We start from the raw sequence: 14,506 nt of genomic DNA on the forward strand, positions 1-14,506 counted from the left end.
GGGAGGATGAGCCACTGAGTGTGCTGCACAAAGAGGAAACTTGTTGGAAGGAAACATTGAAAACAGTTGAAGATTTATTCACCATTCAAGTGTCACACAGAAAGCTCCAGTCATCAGGGATCATAGATGAATATCCGAGATAACTAGATAACTGATCTACATTAATCGTTACCTAGCTCGTTACATCATAGCTAATCTTAATGCAAAACGCTAGCTAATTTGCTAGCTAATGATTGATGTAGATTAGGTAGCTAGTTAGCTAGCACATAGCATATCTAAGTACAGGAAAGGAGAAAGTGTAAGGAGATTCAAAAAGGGGCGGGACTTGGGAAGAGTACGAGGCTCATGAAGTAACGTGATGTAGAGTCAGGACCAAACAGACAAATTATTTGTTTTTATTATTGATTAATCTATCAATACGTTTTAAATAATGTGTTTATTGTATGCTGCCAGAGTCCAAAGTAACATATTATAACCTGAGCAATAATTCTACATTTGCAATATCATCACGATCTTATAACGTTAATCATCCTTCGATACATTTCACTGGTTAAAATACAACATTAAGGTGTAATTATGCCACATAACATGGTGTACATCAGTTATTTTCTTTGTGATTTTGCATTAATTTGCCATATTGCCTCTCAGTCAGTTTCAATTTCAGTTTGTCTAAAAGTCCCAAAAGAAGTCTATTTTACAGTGATATGACCAGTCAGGTACTGGTTTCAGTGCTTAGCTTGATTCATAGTTAAATTTGAATCACACAACAACAGAGTTATAACCTTTGTTAAAGTTATAATCCTTAACATTTTAAGATTTATAGTCAGAATTTGTATGATTAATGTTGTGTAATGACCTCTCTATGTAATAGTTTTAATTGTCAGTGGTGGAGTCCGCCACATTGCCTTCTAACACACAAGAGGAGTCACAGGGAACTATGCAGCATGTGATCCAGAGTTACTGTTTATGATTTAATCTCACTGATATCAGCCTCACTGTTTACTGTTCTCTGTCCTACACACATATCAGGATTCATTTACTGCTGATGTTAACATTTCCTGCTACTGTTGCTTCAAATTAAAAGCTGAAATCATAAGGATCATAATTTTAACTATTCTCTCATTTTAAAAGTTGCTCACAGTGTGGAAGCAGAACCCTCGACTAACAGTAATGTGGTCTAAAAGAACTATCAGCTTCAACTTCTCCCTCTGCGCCTCCTCCTGCCTCTCCAAAGTCCTCGTAGGCCTCCAGAGAGGAGGTACAGCCTGGTGCACTCTGGGAATCGTAGTCCAGGAAGAAGGCAGGGTGCTGCAGCTGATGTGACTGGCTGAGGGCCGGACTCACCGGTGGGTCGCTGAGCGGGGCGGTGAGCAGGGAGAGCTGCAGCTGGTCAATGGTGCTGGTGGGGAAGGGCTGTGATTGGTCGGGGGGGGAGCAGGCCGAGGACGGGGAGCCAGTTGCCACGGTTACGCCTCTCGGCGGAGCGGAGGGCGAGTTGGCCTGGGATTCGTCTGTGGTGAGCGAACGTCTCAGTTTGGCCCGAGCATTTTGAAACCACACCTGTGTGTGAGTGAAAGAAGAACTTGAAGATATTTGTTAATTAAGATTAAATTAGGATTTTGTTTCTATATGTATGTAAACATGTGTATGTACATATATGTACGCATCTTTCTTGTAAAGAACTCAAATCCCTGAAACTTGATCTCTTCTTTGTTGGCACCTTTGACCTTTGCCATTATTTTGTGCCAAACAAAATACATTTTTAAAAATAGAATTGTGTTTTTATTTTAATTGTACACAAAGAGGGAGTTTTAATGTATATCAAACAACTAGAAATGTAATAAATAATAATATCTTGCAGGCCAGACTATAGAGGAGACTATGGGCCGGCGGTTTGGGATCCCTGGTTACGTACTTATATACTTTTTATAGGTTATAACTGCATTTCACTGTGTAATTCTGTATTATTTAACAACAATAAAGTTAAATCTTGATAATAATAATGTAAATACAATGTTTGGCTGTGTGGTTAGTGGCTGCATCTTATTAAGGAGCTCTAACTATAGTCAGCTCCATTATGATCATATCATAATGATTCAGAAGTGCTGAAATTGAAAGGCAACAGACCTTTTTCACAGCAGCCTTTCTGGCATGAATTAGTAGGATAAACAGGAGTTACCAATGACACTAATTAGGTTTCTGTTAAAACCATTACTATGACCAATCAAACCTAAAATCTGCATCATCACTCATGTTTCGTACCTGCAGGACTCTCTTGGGGAGGCCGGTCTTGTGAGCGAGGCAGGTCCAGTCTTTGCCGTCAGGGTTGTGCTTCTGGGCGAAATACGACTCCAGTGCTCTGAGCTGCTCGCTGCGGAAACATGTCCTGATTCTCTTTGTCCGTCTGCGGGTCCGCCCACCCGTCCCTCTGTCGCCTAATCGCGGCTCAGGACTACTGACAGACTCCTCCCCTTCACCTGAGACCTGATTTTGAGCTGTTCCACACACATACACACAGACACACAGACACACAAAGAGAGTGTTTTGATAGCTGAAGGATTGGTTTTTAGCCTCTTTTAGCTCCTAGTTTTGGTTTCGAGGCACATTTCCTGTCTGGTTCAGTGCTGATCATGCATGATGCATTTTTCTATAAAAACAAATTAACAAAGACACACACAAACAGCTCTCACCTTCTTTCAGATTTGCTTCGGGCAGGACGTTGTGCGATAACGGGACACTCCCGTCGCCATGGTAATGGGACTGACAGTAGAGGTTCTGGCCCTGCATGCAGTACAGGTTCCCTGGTATTAATTTCACATCACACTCCTGCAAAACATTTTAATTATCATACAAATATCTGCATGTCAGATATGATAGTAGTTGCATATATATATATATATATATATATATATATTTATGTACAAGTACAGGTATTAGCTTGTTTGCACAGGATTTCTATGAGGTGTTAAATTCAGATGGAAGCCAGGAAGTGAAAAGCAAAATGGAGCAGACTGGAGGACAGTCTGTGCTCTGCTATTCAAACAATATGAGAGAGGAAGGTACAAACAAAAAAAATCACAGTGTGTTGGACCTTCAGAGGAGCAATTTTTCATCTGAATTTAAAGACTTTCCGACAGGGATTTGAAGTTGTTATTTCAAAGACACCAAACTACTTTGATAAAAACCTCACTGAACACAGGAGTTGTCGGTCTCCTGCTGTCTTTATTGGTTAGTTTGTTAAAACGCCAAAGTCAGTCTGGTGGTGTTGAGAGAGCATAAATGGATATAATGGCTTCATTTCCCCGTCAGAAAGGTTTGTCTGACTGCAAGGTAAAGTGGTGAAAATTTTATATAGGCTACATTTTGCAGATGCCCCGTCCACAGAGGTACAATCTGTTTCTTCAGGTGTTTTTCACAAACAAAGCAGACATTTTGAGAGTTCAATGGCCTGACGTCATGTGCAACTATTAAAAATGCTCAATGATTGTGTCGATGATATTGCGTCTTATGTCTCGATTGTAATCCATGGAGAGACAGTAATCCAACCCAATTTATTTGGTTTGTTTTGTGATGTGTCATAATGTTTCTGACCTGGCAGGAGAAGCAGTGAGGATGGAACGTCAGCTCACCAGACCTCATGACCAAATCAGAAGCTGGGATTGGCTGGAAGCAGCGAGCGCACTGACCTCCTCCAAACATCCTGACCATGAAAAGAAACCAAACGGAGTCAGATGTCAGGATATATCAGCAAAAAACACAAGTTTAATCCCAGAAAATGTAATTTGAACAAATCTGGGCCAGTGTGTAACATTTAGGAGGATCTGTTGGCAGAAACAGAATATAGTATATAGGTATGTTTTCATTAGTGTACAATAACCTGAATATAACAATTCTTGTGCTTTTGTTACCATACCAAAACACATAGAATGAGATGATTTTATCTATGGATGCCGCGGGTCCCCTTCCATGAAGTCCGCCATGTTGAACCTCCATGTTTCTACAGTAGCTCAGAAGAGACCAAACAAACACTGGTTGTAGATAGGGCTGAATATGGACTCAAGAAGTTTCTCTATTGTCTCGGACTTTGCCATTTGTCTCGTCAAATATTCTAGTTGGTCTTGACCAAGTTTTGATTATCGACTAGTCCTGATCTTGGACCTCTTGGACCCAACAAAGGTGGTCTTGGCTGAAGCACTATTTCACTGTTTCACGGCCACCATAGTTTCTCCTTCGCACTTGGAAGGGGAGGGTGAAGCAATTACACCGCTAGATGTCTCTAAATCCTACACACTGGACCTTTAGAGGGACGTTCTGACATTCTGGGAGACAAAGAGGAGGACGTTTCAGACCTGCAGTAGTCTTGTTGGCAGTAGATGTTTCCGTCTCTCCAATACAGTGAGAGGTGTGTCTGCAGCTCACACTGACATTGGCTGCACCGGAGGCAGACGCTGTGCCACACCCTGCCTGCAGCCAATAGGAAGAAGCGGTCACACACCTGCTCGCCACAGCCGGCGCACATCATTGGCTCCTGGACGGACACGGCTGTCGGAGTCTGAGACAGATTAACAAACAGATTTATTTCACAATACTGAAGAGGAGGATTTTAAACCAAATCCAAACAACTAAAGATCAATCTCTCTTTGTACCACCTGAAATGATTCAAAAATAGCTCAGTAGCTCAGTCTGTAGGGAACCGGAGGGTTGCCGGTAGCTGGAGAGGCACCAGTTGAGATGAGACGTCTTTTTTGCATAAGTATAGTATGGTGTGGCCTGTGTTGTATTCACTAAATTACTAGAAAGTTTGTAGTGAAACGTCCTAGTATTTAGCTGATGTTGTAGGACAGGCAGAGGATGAAATAAGAGTCTATTTTGTGTTAACAATAATAAAAATAATGACTCTTATGGTCCGAAAAATGTTTAAAAGATTGAGATGTTTTTGTAATGTTTTATTGTCTTCATGCTCACATTGTCTGCAGCAGCACTTTCTTCCAGCCCTGCCAGGCCGCCGCCCAGCTCCACCTCCTCCGCCTCGTCACCAAGGTCACTGCAGTACAACAGGTCCTCCAGGGCTCGGTCGTCTGGCGACATCATGATTGTCCTGAGAAGGTGCAGGCGGTAATTATCAGTCCACTCTGTAATCACAGCCCTCATTAGAGAGCTAAAAACAGACGCATTTAACGTCTATATTAATAAACAACAACACAGACCCAAACTGTAACACAAATGTGACACAGTAAATGAGAGGACTTTTCAATGACTTTCAAGGTTTTGGTGAAATTTACAGACACACAAACATACACATCGCACCCATTTTAACATCATCACATTGTCTCTTTTAATTTTAAAATGTATCGCTTTATTAAAAGGCTGTGAATAATCCCTTCCAGCCGTTGCCTCAGGTCATTGAACACAACAGCAATAAACAGTTAAGACAAATAAGTCTGGCTGCATTTTCTTATTACAAACTGTGGAGGAAGAATCTCAAGACATTTTTAGCTTATTGTACTGAAATATTTGATTAATTTTTTTTAATTTTATTTATTTTTACATGCAGTATAATATATGGAGGACCAAAACTGCCTAAAAAAATATAAATAAATAAACTACTCAATAAATAAATTGATATGCCATTAAATGCAATCTATAATAATCTCCAGGCTTTGGACGAGGTTATATAATGAGTCTGCAGCAAATCTCGCATACTACATGTAAGACTGCATGCTGAAATATGACAACAGCTTGGAAAATAGTGATATGTGGCTTTGAATTTTATGAGAAAACAAATGAGTCAAGAATTAGGTTTGGGGAAACAATAGATGAGTTTTCTGGTGACAGAGAGTTTTACTTGTTGCTAAAGTAGCTGCTAACTGCTATACAAGGTCCCTCGTTAAATGAAGCAGAAAAGCATAAAGAAATACAAAAAGAAAATACAGAAATAAATAAATGGGGAAATGCAACAGGAAATAATACAGAAGGAATACATAAACAAATACATAAATTAAATTATTGTAAAGATGAATAATAATGAAAAAAAGGTCTAGTGTGTAACATTTAGGAGGATCTATTGGCTGAAATTGACAATAATTGTGTTTTTACCTTAGAATGAAATGTTTTTATCAAAAGACGCTGCAGGTTGCCTTTCATGGAGGCCGCCATGTTGAACCACCATGTTTCTACAGTAGCCCAGAATAGACAAACTGGCCCTAGATAGGGCCGTTCAGAGAGAATTGCAATCTGCAACTAAACCACTAGATGCTACAAAATCCTACTGGAACTTTAATAAAAAAAGTAAATAAATACAGAAGCAAGCTAAAACCGAATTATCAATTTATGTCAAATTCTGTAAATTAATTAATTATTTTGATTTTGGCAGTTTCAGTCCTCCATAATTGCAAATGACAACAAATAACAATTAGAATAAGAATAAAGGTTGATGAAGGATACAAATTCAGAGATAACAAGTATTAAAAAGTGTATATTTTTGTACATAAAAATGTAATCATGACACAGTTATAAAGTAAATGATATTAGAGCTGCAACTCTGTTTTTAAAATATTATTATTTTCTATTTTTCTGTTTTTTATTTTATTGTAAATTGAATATCTTTGGGTTTTGGACTGTTGGTTAAACAAGATGTTTAAAGATGGACTTCTGGGAAATGGTGATGGACATTTTTCACCATTTTGTGACATTTAAGACATCAAACAATTGATCAATTAATTTAAATAACTGTTGCAGCCCGAAACTATACTTTATAATACCGTATATAATTTTGATCACGCTTGAGTTCAAGTATGCAGTAAGTAAGACTCATATCTTTGACCTTTTTATTCCGATGAGGAGGTGAGATGAAGGCGACCTTACCTGTCTTTAAGAGACTCCTGGTTGGTTTCCACTGAGCGTGCTCTGTATGAACCCTTCAAACAACACGGCCCTTTAAAAAACAGATCTTTCCTCTGCGTTGTGTCTGTCCTGAAGGTCTCCCTGTTTAACCCTCTCACTGCTACAGGTGTCCCTGCAGCCTCCTGTCTTGTGGTTTTAGGATCAGTTTCCCTCTGTGAGAGCACTGACCTAGGATCTGCTTCCACCTCATCCTCCACCAATCACAGTCCCAGCATCTGGACTGATGATCAGCACCTGTCCCTCCCACCTTGCCGTCCGGTCCCCGGTGACGCACAGACACACACCTGTAAACAAGAGGCCCAGGTGGCTCAGTGAGCAGGTAAGGAGTGATGTGTTTGGCCGCCTGGTGAGCAGATGGGTGGGGGGACTGCACCCCAGGGACCAATTAAAAAAAACAAAGGGTGTTTAAAAAGACATCTGGGATCTGCAGTTGAGGATGAAAAGACAACGGCTTGATTCCTCGGCTGCGTTTGGATCAAACTGTTTCCTGCTGTTTACCTGAGAAAAGAGACAAAATGAGATTAAATCTTTGCTTGTTTACAGAATTAGACATCAGGTGCATAAGAAAAAGAAATATTCCTGTTTATTCACCAAATAATTTGACTTTAAACCCATAAAAAAAATTGATGACAACAACAAATGGGGACAAATGTGTTGCAGTTGTAGCTCTGAATCAAAAAAGTTTTAAAATGTTCACTATAATGACATAGACTGTTGTCTCTCTATTTAAATATATGATAAAAGGAACTTTAATATCTTGAAGTTCCACCAGAAGTTGGATAAATGTCCTCCTGGCCAGCTGAATGTTTCAAGGCCTCTGTGGCTGAAAAAATTATGCAAAGTGCCAGAAACTGCAGTTCCACTAACGGCCACTAGAGGCTGGCTCCAGCAGTGAATCAATCTCCATAAGGCCTGAATTTGGTTTTATTATTACATAAAAATCAGATCAAAAAGTCCAGAAAAAGTAATAAAAAGTGATAAAATGTCCAAATTATGAGATAGAGAAAATTGAAATTATTGGATAAAAGTATGACTTTTTATCTCATAATTATAACTTACTATAGGGATATTTTTATTATTTAAGGCAAGTTTTCATATTTCTCATCTTAATTATTTCACTGGCAGAAATGGGCTTCCATACTTTACATACTGACAGCAATCAATATATCAAATCCTCAGTCAAACTGCCCGTCTACCTTCCTACCTGCCGCACACTCTGCCCCTGCACTCACTGCTCATGATTCTGCAGTGAGTATTTCATCAGCTGATACCAACAAAAGCAACGTTGCAGCTTTCATTTTCAATCATTTTATTGTTGTATTCTTTTAGGGGGGAATCATAAAAAGGAAAATAAAACATAGAGAGATTTACAAAAACACAGAGGGACAAACACTGAGATGACGGTCTGCAGCTGAACCACAACAAGTACAAACAAAAGTCTCCATCACTCACCTGCTCGTCCTCAGGGCTGTACCCATAGACTGTCTACTGAAGGGCCACAGTGCATCTGATATATCTTACAGTGAACAGCAGGGGGCACTGCCGAGCTTTAAAGCAGGTCTGAATGAACAGTTGGGCTTCTAAAGGCTTCAAATGACAACCAGATCCTCTGTTTGGTTTCATTTCAGGTTAACATTTTTGGTTTTTAACTTGTTGTCATGTATAAGACAAATTAAAGCCCACAGTATGAAGTTTAATTACGTCAATACAAGGCTGGTCAAGGCTGAATTTCTACCACATGCAACTATTTACATCAAATACAATGAAAAGCCAAACAGAAAGTCACCTCTGAGTTGCAGTTGTGGAGAGTTACCAACCTGAAGACCTGAAGAAGTGATTAAAGTGCTGCCAACATCAGCTACATTTACGCCTGTGAAAGTGGTCCTGTGCCGGGGCGGATTCAGAGGGGTGGCTGCTGCCCCAGTTTGGTGTCAAATTTAAAACAATAATTTAGATTAACTTTAAAAATAATGTTTTAAAAAACAGAAATTGATTAATTGATCTATTATTGCCACATTTAGACTCAGTGACGGTCTCAAGTTCAAAGAACGTTTTGTAAAAATGTCTTAAGATTCAAGATGTAGTGATTTCTAATGTCACCTTTAGATATTTCAGTTCAATTCTTTAATGTGCCACAATAATGTTTTCGAGTTAAAAAAATCCCAATATGAGATAGTCAAATGTGCAGAAATTTTGTTGTGACTGGACAAAATTACAAGGTTGGGATTGGTTGACTGCCGATCTGGAGCCAGTGTCCTGTTTGTTTGTTCTGGGCTGCTGTTGAAACATGGTGGTTCAACATGGCGGACTCCTGACTTCTAAGGTAACAAAAACACAACAATTCTTATTTTCCGGTGATTATACATTAATGAAAACATACCTATGAATATTATATTCCATTCCTGCCAATAGATCATTTTAAATGTTACATAATGGACCTTTAAATCTGCATATATTTCTGCCACCCCATGAATATTTCTCCAAATCCGCCGTCTGGTGGTGGTGGTGAAGTTTCAGATATCTCAGAATATCGGCGCATGAAACCAAAAAAAAGGAAATGTGTGTTTTTGTAATGTGGGTGAACTGACCCTTTAAATACAGAGACAGTGGGAGGAACCCTGCTTTAAAGAAGAAAAGATCAAACTGTACAATCTACAGTAACTGATACTGATAACTGACCTCTATACAAGTGAAAAAATACGTCTTCATCTCTTCTGAAGTGAGAGCGAGGCTCCCTGTTAAAATGAGTGTGTGTGTGTGTTTGTGTGTGTGTGTGTGTGTGTGTGTGTTTGCACATGTATTGACACACTGCTGTCCACGCGTGTGTTTAACAGTTCATTATCTTCTGTCTCTCCTTCATCCTCTGGTTGGAGGACTGAAGGCTGCTGGTCTCATCTTCATCTCAGTGAATGGGATGGAAAACAATTTTCCTTTCCAGCTGGTCCAGATCACACCCTGACACACACACACACACACACACACACACACACACACACACACACACACACACACACACACACACACACACACACACACACACACACACACACACACACACACACACACAGAGACAGGCAGTTCATTAATTCCTGAATCAGGGAAATATGGTCAATTGTAATCTAAAAAGTAGTAACTCAAGCTGTTGTTTGCTAATGTCAGCAAAAGGTTACCCAGCTAACGAGTGATGTAGTTTAGCCAGCGAGTTAGCTAGCTTTTTGCTAACATTAGCTAACTTAAGATGTGACTATATACTGTATATGTCACTTTTATCTTTTAAACATCTTCAAAATTTGGTTTTGTTTCAACATAGATAACCCTAACATAGCAGGAAGAAAGTTGGCCGAGGTCCCAAAACTGGGCGGGACTTAGGAAGGGTCCTTTGTCATATGAAAAGTAACTAGTAACTAAAGCTGTCAGACAAATGTAGTGGAGTAAAAAGAACAATATTTGCCTCTGAGATGTAAAAGAAAGCACGAGAGAAAGATTTAGTTTCCTTACAGGGCTTCCATAATAAACATATTCATTATAAAAAAAGGAAAGTTTGTTACCTGGTGTTTGACGTCGATGCCGTAGAGGCCGTTGAGGTTCGCCTCATGGCAGTTCTTGTACCACCAGCCTCCTCGGTACGACATGGCGCAGCGGGTGATGAACGGCGTCGGGTCCCGGTCTCTGGTGGAGAAGACCCGGTTGTTGTGATAACTGAGAGAATCACCTGAAACCATGAACAGGGAGGAAACAAGAGGAACAGTCCTTAAGTTCAAAATGGAGAAATCACCAGAAAGTCGCTGGTTTTCTTCAGGAGGTATTACAGGAACTCATTTTATATTTTCTGTCACCTGCAGTGCCGCTGTATCCGCCTACAGTCAGTTTGTAGTTCCTCTTGGCCACCTCGAACGTCGAGTATTTAGCGAACACCGACTGGTCTCTGTCTCGCAGGTCGACACGCAGAATCATCCTGGTCATCGTAGTCAGGTTGTGGAGGCTATCGAGACCTGAAGCAGCAACGGACAGATTGGTTTCACACAAACACGACTTTCTTGCTTCGGATTTATGTTGTGTGGTTTAAGATGAACTTTTCAAAGGTGTTTGGAATATGAATAAGTTAAAAACAACAAAACGCGGAACCAACATTTACTCAAGTAACATACTTAAGTATAAAATTTGAAGTACATGTATTTTACTTGAGTATTTACATTTTATGTTACTTCTACTCCACTATACAGGCAAATATTGTAGTTTTTACTCCACTTACTCCTTTATAATCTGAAAAGTAACTAGTAACTAAAGCTGTCAGACAAATGTAGTGCAGTAAAAAGTACTATATTTGCCTTTGAGATATAGTTGAGTAAAAGTTGCATGAAATGGAAAATACTCTAATACTTTGTACTTCAGTAGAGTATATTGAGTGTCAGTGGTGTATTCAGACTGTCAGTATGATGAACAGTGTCTCACCCAGCCAAAACTCTCCACTCAGATCCCCAAATCCTTTAATGTACTCCTTCCACCCTCTGAAGAAATCCACCGAGCCGTCCTTCCTCCTCTGGAAGACCTGCAGACAGTAAAGACACAGACCAGGTTCCACACAGGAGAACCTTCATATAACCTGAGACTACAGGCTGAGGAACGTCTCACTGATAAATCGATGTCCCCGTACCGTCCAGCCTCCTCCATCTGTCTCCATGTCGCAGTAGACCATCATCGGCGTCCCGTGTTTCCCCTGAGGGAAGATCTCCACCTCGCCTGATGTCCTGATGCCGTTCAGCAGCTCCTGAGAGCAGTCTGTGGGGAACGGGAACCTCAGGGTGCCTGAGGAAGACGACGGAGGAGGACTTTAGCTCTCTATCAGTTAATCGCTACGACAACGATGTAACATGTAAGCAGCGGTTACCGGTGGTGAACTCCGTGGAGATGGCAGTAGTGTATCGTCCTCCTCCTTCTGCCTGTAGCTGCACCGTGTACTTGGACCCGGGGTGGAGTCTGGTCAGGTTGTACTCAGTTACTGAAGCGTCCACAATCACTTCCTTTGAAGGAAACAAGAAGACAAGAGACGGTTCTCCACTAAGTGATTTTGAGTTTTACAGTTTTTTCAATTGTTTAAACGCAATTTTGCAAACCGGGTTCTTTTTTTCAAAATATGATCACAATTATCCAAACACCACACTCAATTTGCATAATTCCTAGATTGTTTGCAAAATGACACACTTCAAAACATATACACATATTTGTGAAAATGCTATTAGTTTTCATTTAACCAACACAGTCCTCAATGATCAGACACTATTGCAGCCAGTTTCACACTGCTGTGATAAATAAAAAGCACATTTGTAAAAAAAATGAATTTTAGGAAATAGCATGTGCTAGATTTTTGGCCAGACTTTGTTATGTAAGGGATAATTTAGATGTCCAAAAAAGTAGTGACAAACCCACAACATTCTTCATGATTAGTTTGAGATATAGGGAGAATGTACACAAATAGGCCTAGTATAAACTTACCAAGCACTGCACAACACTGATGCTGCAGACTGAATATTTCAAGTGTTTATTTCAATACTTACAGTATTTCTTACCATAATCAGTTACAGTAATCAACCAACAATGAAATCAATGAAACAAATAAAATCTGTAGACAATAAAAAATTACTGCATAAAGTACATACACTTTGACTTAAAAGCAACAAGAATACTGTAACTATTCATCATCTCTCCGTCTGGCTGAGTGCTGCGTTTTCAAATTAGCACATGTGTGCTTCCACACCTGGTGGATGTGATTATCCAGTTTGTTCATTAGTGTGGTCATTGGCAATCCGGGGCTTTGTAATGACAAGGAAGTAACCTCACAATCCTTATCTGTGTCTAAGGTCTAAGGTGTGAAAATGTGTGTAGAGTTTTACAAATCACTGTGTGTAATGTTTTGCAAAAAGGGTGAAGCAGACATTGTGTGTAAAGCTGTGCAAATCTGTGGAGGTGTTTTGCTCCTTGGAGTAGAATTTCGCAAATTATGTGGAAATTTGTATTTTAGTGTGTAAACAATCGTAAGAAACTGTAATGACCATTAATCCATTAAACACCATTTAAGACGTATTAAAAACATAAAAACATGCATTTATTCAGCAAATTTAAAAGTAAAGAAATGATCAGCATAAACTTCTATTATAATTTTGGTGATTAATCATTTCTCATTAAATAAATGTATATATATATATATATATATATATATATATATATATATATATATCATTTATTGGTCACTTTGAGTGACAGGTGGGTGTTTTCATTAACCGTCTTTCATTTAACCCTCCTCAGCTCAACCCACACTCTCTGCCCATTTTTGGACTCCCGGCGGAGTCAGGACCACCAGATTATTTGATTAAATAGTTGTTTGAGGACTAGAGAGGGAAAAGTATCTAAAGTTTTAAAAAAACTACAGAAAAGTAAACTAAAATCTGTTAAATTATGCCGATTTGTGTATCAGAACTTTGTTGTTTCTTCTTTCCTCTGCCATCCAACCATCTCACTTCTATTTGTAATGGAGTATTTATACATTTTACTTGAAGGATAAGAGTAGTAATGAGTGAAAAAACACTCTTCTCACCTTCATTTCTTGACCTTCAGTCTGATAGGTCAGTCTGTAGCTGCCTGCAGGATTTGAGGGTGGTTTCCATGACAACTGGGCAGTGCGAGGGGTCACATTGCTGGCCTGGAGATCTCGTGGCCCGTCCCCATCCCTCCCAGAGCCTGGAGAGGAAGAGTAGAGTCATTCTAGTTATCCTCAGCATACGATAGATCTTATCTTCTTCCTGTAGTTCACCTACTTAGTCTTTTTAATGTATGTCAGATCACAGTTACCAAGAGCCCAAAGTGACACCTTAATAAAGCCAGTTATCTGAATGGGGTTCAATTAAAAGCAGCAAATCTGCTTTTAATTTTGACATTAAAAATAACTTATTATCAAAATAGTTACCAATTAATTTTCTGTCAATTGATTAATCGAAAAATCGTTTTTGCTGTATAAAATGTATAAATATATATTATAAACTTAATCTTAATTTGTAAAGTAACTTAAGCTGTCAGACAAATGTAGTGGAGTGGAAGTAGAAAGGGGCATGAAAAGAAAAAACTAAGTAAATGTACTTAATTACAATATAAACTTTAATTAATGTCCATAAAAATGATGATTCCACTGACAGCTGTTAAAGATGACTGACAGGCAACATGCAGTCCTACAGTTTGAACTAATCTGTGTGTGTGTGTGTGTGTGTGTGTGTGTGTGTGTGTGTGTGTGTGTTCACTGACCTCCAGTGGTGGTAAACGTGGTGGTGGTCGGTGAGCTCTTCAGGCTGCCCAGCTGGCTGGTTATGGTGACGGTGTAGGTGGTGGATCCCTCCAGACCACTAAGCTGCTGCTCTGCTGCGTTTCCAGACACAGTGACCCTCAACTCTGGTCCTAAACCAACACAAACCCATCAGCTAATAGGTATCTTTATTCCGTAGTTTAACATGATAATGTCATGCCAATGATTGAACGGTTTGGAACATCACCTAAGAAATTAGACCTTCCCCGACTTTCTCTGTTGCTGTGAGCTGATTTATGTGTTTCTATGGAG

General features: G+C 39.5%; 2 protein-coding genes across 6 annotated transcripts in view; both read right to left on the minus strand.

Annotated features, from left to right (window-relative positions):
* Nucleotides 1-61: 61 nt before the first annotated feature.
* On the minus strand, nt 62-7,124 carry LOC127358035 (LIM/homeobox protein Awh-like). Of its 4 annotated transcripts, none has more exons than XM_051390895.1 (7): nt 6,865-7,116; nt 4,966-5,158; nt 4,350-4,552; nt 3,592-3,700; nt 2,691-2,781; nt 2,263-2,495; nt 62-1,560 (listed from the first exon to the last, which is right to left on the minus strand). In XM_051390895.1, exons 2-7 carry the CDS (start codon nt 5,149-5,151, stop codon nt 1,162-1,164), a joined length of 1,221 nt encoding a protein of 406 aa, XP_051246855.1. In that variant the 5' UTR covers nt 5,152-5,158; nt 6,865-7,116; the 3' UTR covers nt 62-1,161. The 4 variants fall into 4 exon arrangements, with proteins under 4 accessions (XP_051246855.1, XP_051246854.1, XP_051246856.1 ...); XM_051390894.1 differs by having other exon boundaries at nt 2,691-2,826; XM_051390896.1 differs by having other exon boundaries at nt 2,691-2,826; nt 4,966-5,098; nt 6,865-7,115.
* Nucleotides 7,125-8,195: 1,071 nt separating this feature from the next.
* Nucleotides 8,196-14,506, minus strand: part of LOC127357959 (tenascin) — a 49,791-nt gene continuing 43,480 nt past the window's right edge. For both annotated transcript variants that reach the window (XM_051390608.1, XM_051390607.1), the window contains 8 exons: nt 14,197-14,346; nt 13,496-13,638; nt 11,792-11,924; nt 11,558-11,709; nt 11,356-11,452; nt 10,740-10,895; nt 10,452-10,615; nt 8,196-9,858 (listed from right to left, as the gene is read on the minus strand). In XM_051390608.1, coding sequence (XP_051246568.1) covers nt 9,760-9,858; nt 10,452-10,615; nt 10,740-10,895; nt 11,356-11,452; nt 11,558-11,709; nt 11,792-11,924; nt 13,496-13,638; nt 14,197-14,346 — 1,094 coding nt within the window. In that variant the 3' untranslated portion in view covers nt 8,196-9,759. The remainder of the gene's footprint in view (nt 9,859-10,451; nt 10,616-10,739; nt 10,896-11,355; nt 11,453-11,557; nt 11,710-11,791; nt 11,925-13,495; nt 13,639-14,196; nt 14,347-14,506) is intronic.

Source organism: Dicentrarchus labrax, unplaced genomic scaffold (assembly GCF_905237075.1).
Source record: "Dicentrarchus labrax unplaced genomic scaffold, dlabrax2021, whole genome shotgun sequence".
Lineage (NCBI taxonomy): Eukaryota > Metazoa > Chordata > Actinopteri > Moronidae > Dicentrarchus > Dicentrarchus labrax.

Bases quoted from the DNA above. Each gene is read 5' to 3' on its own strand.
- LOC127358035 (XM_051390894.1), bottom strand. From the start codon at position 5,151: ATGAGGGCTGTGATTACAGAGTGGACTGATAATTACCGCCTGCACCTT. The intron at 2,827-3,591 runs GTCAGAAACATT...AATGTTTTGCAG, and splicing joins CTCACTGCTTCTCCTGCCAG to GAGTGTGATGTGAAATTAAT. The intron at 2,496-2,690 runs GTGAGAGCTGTT...TGTGTGGAACAG, and splicing joins CGAAGCAAATCTGAAAGAAG to CTCAAAATCAGGTCTCAGGT.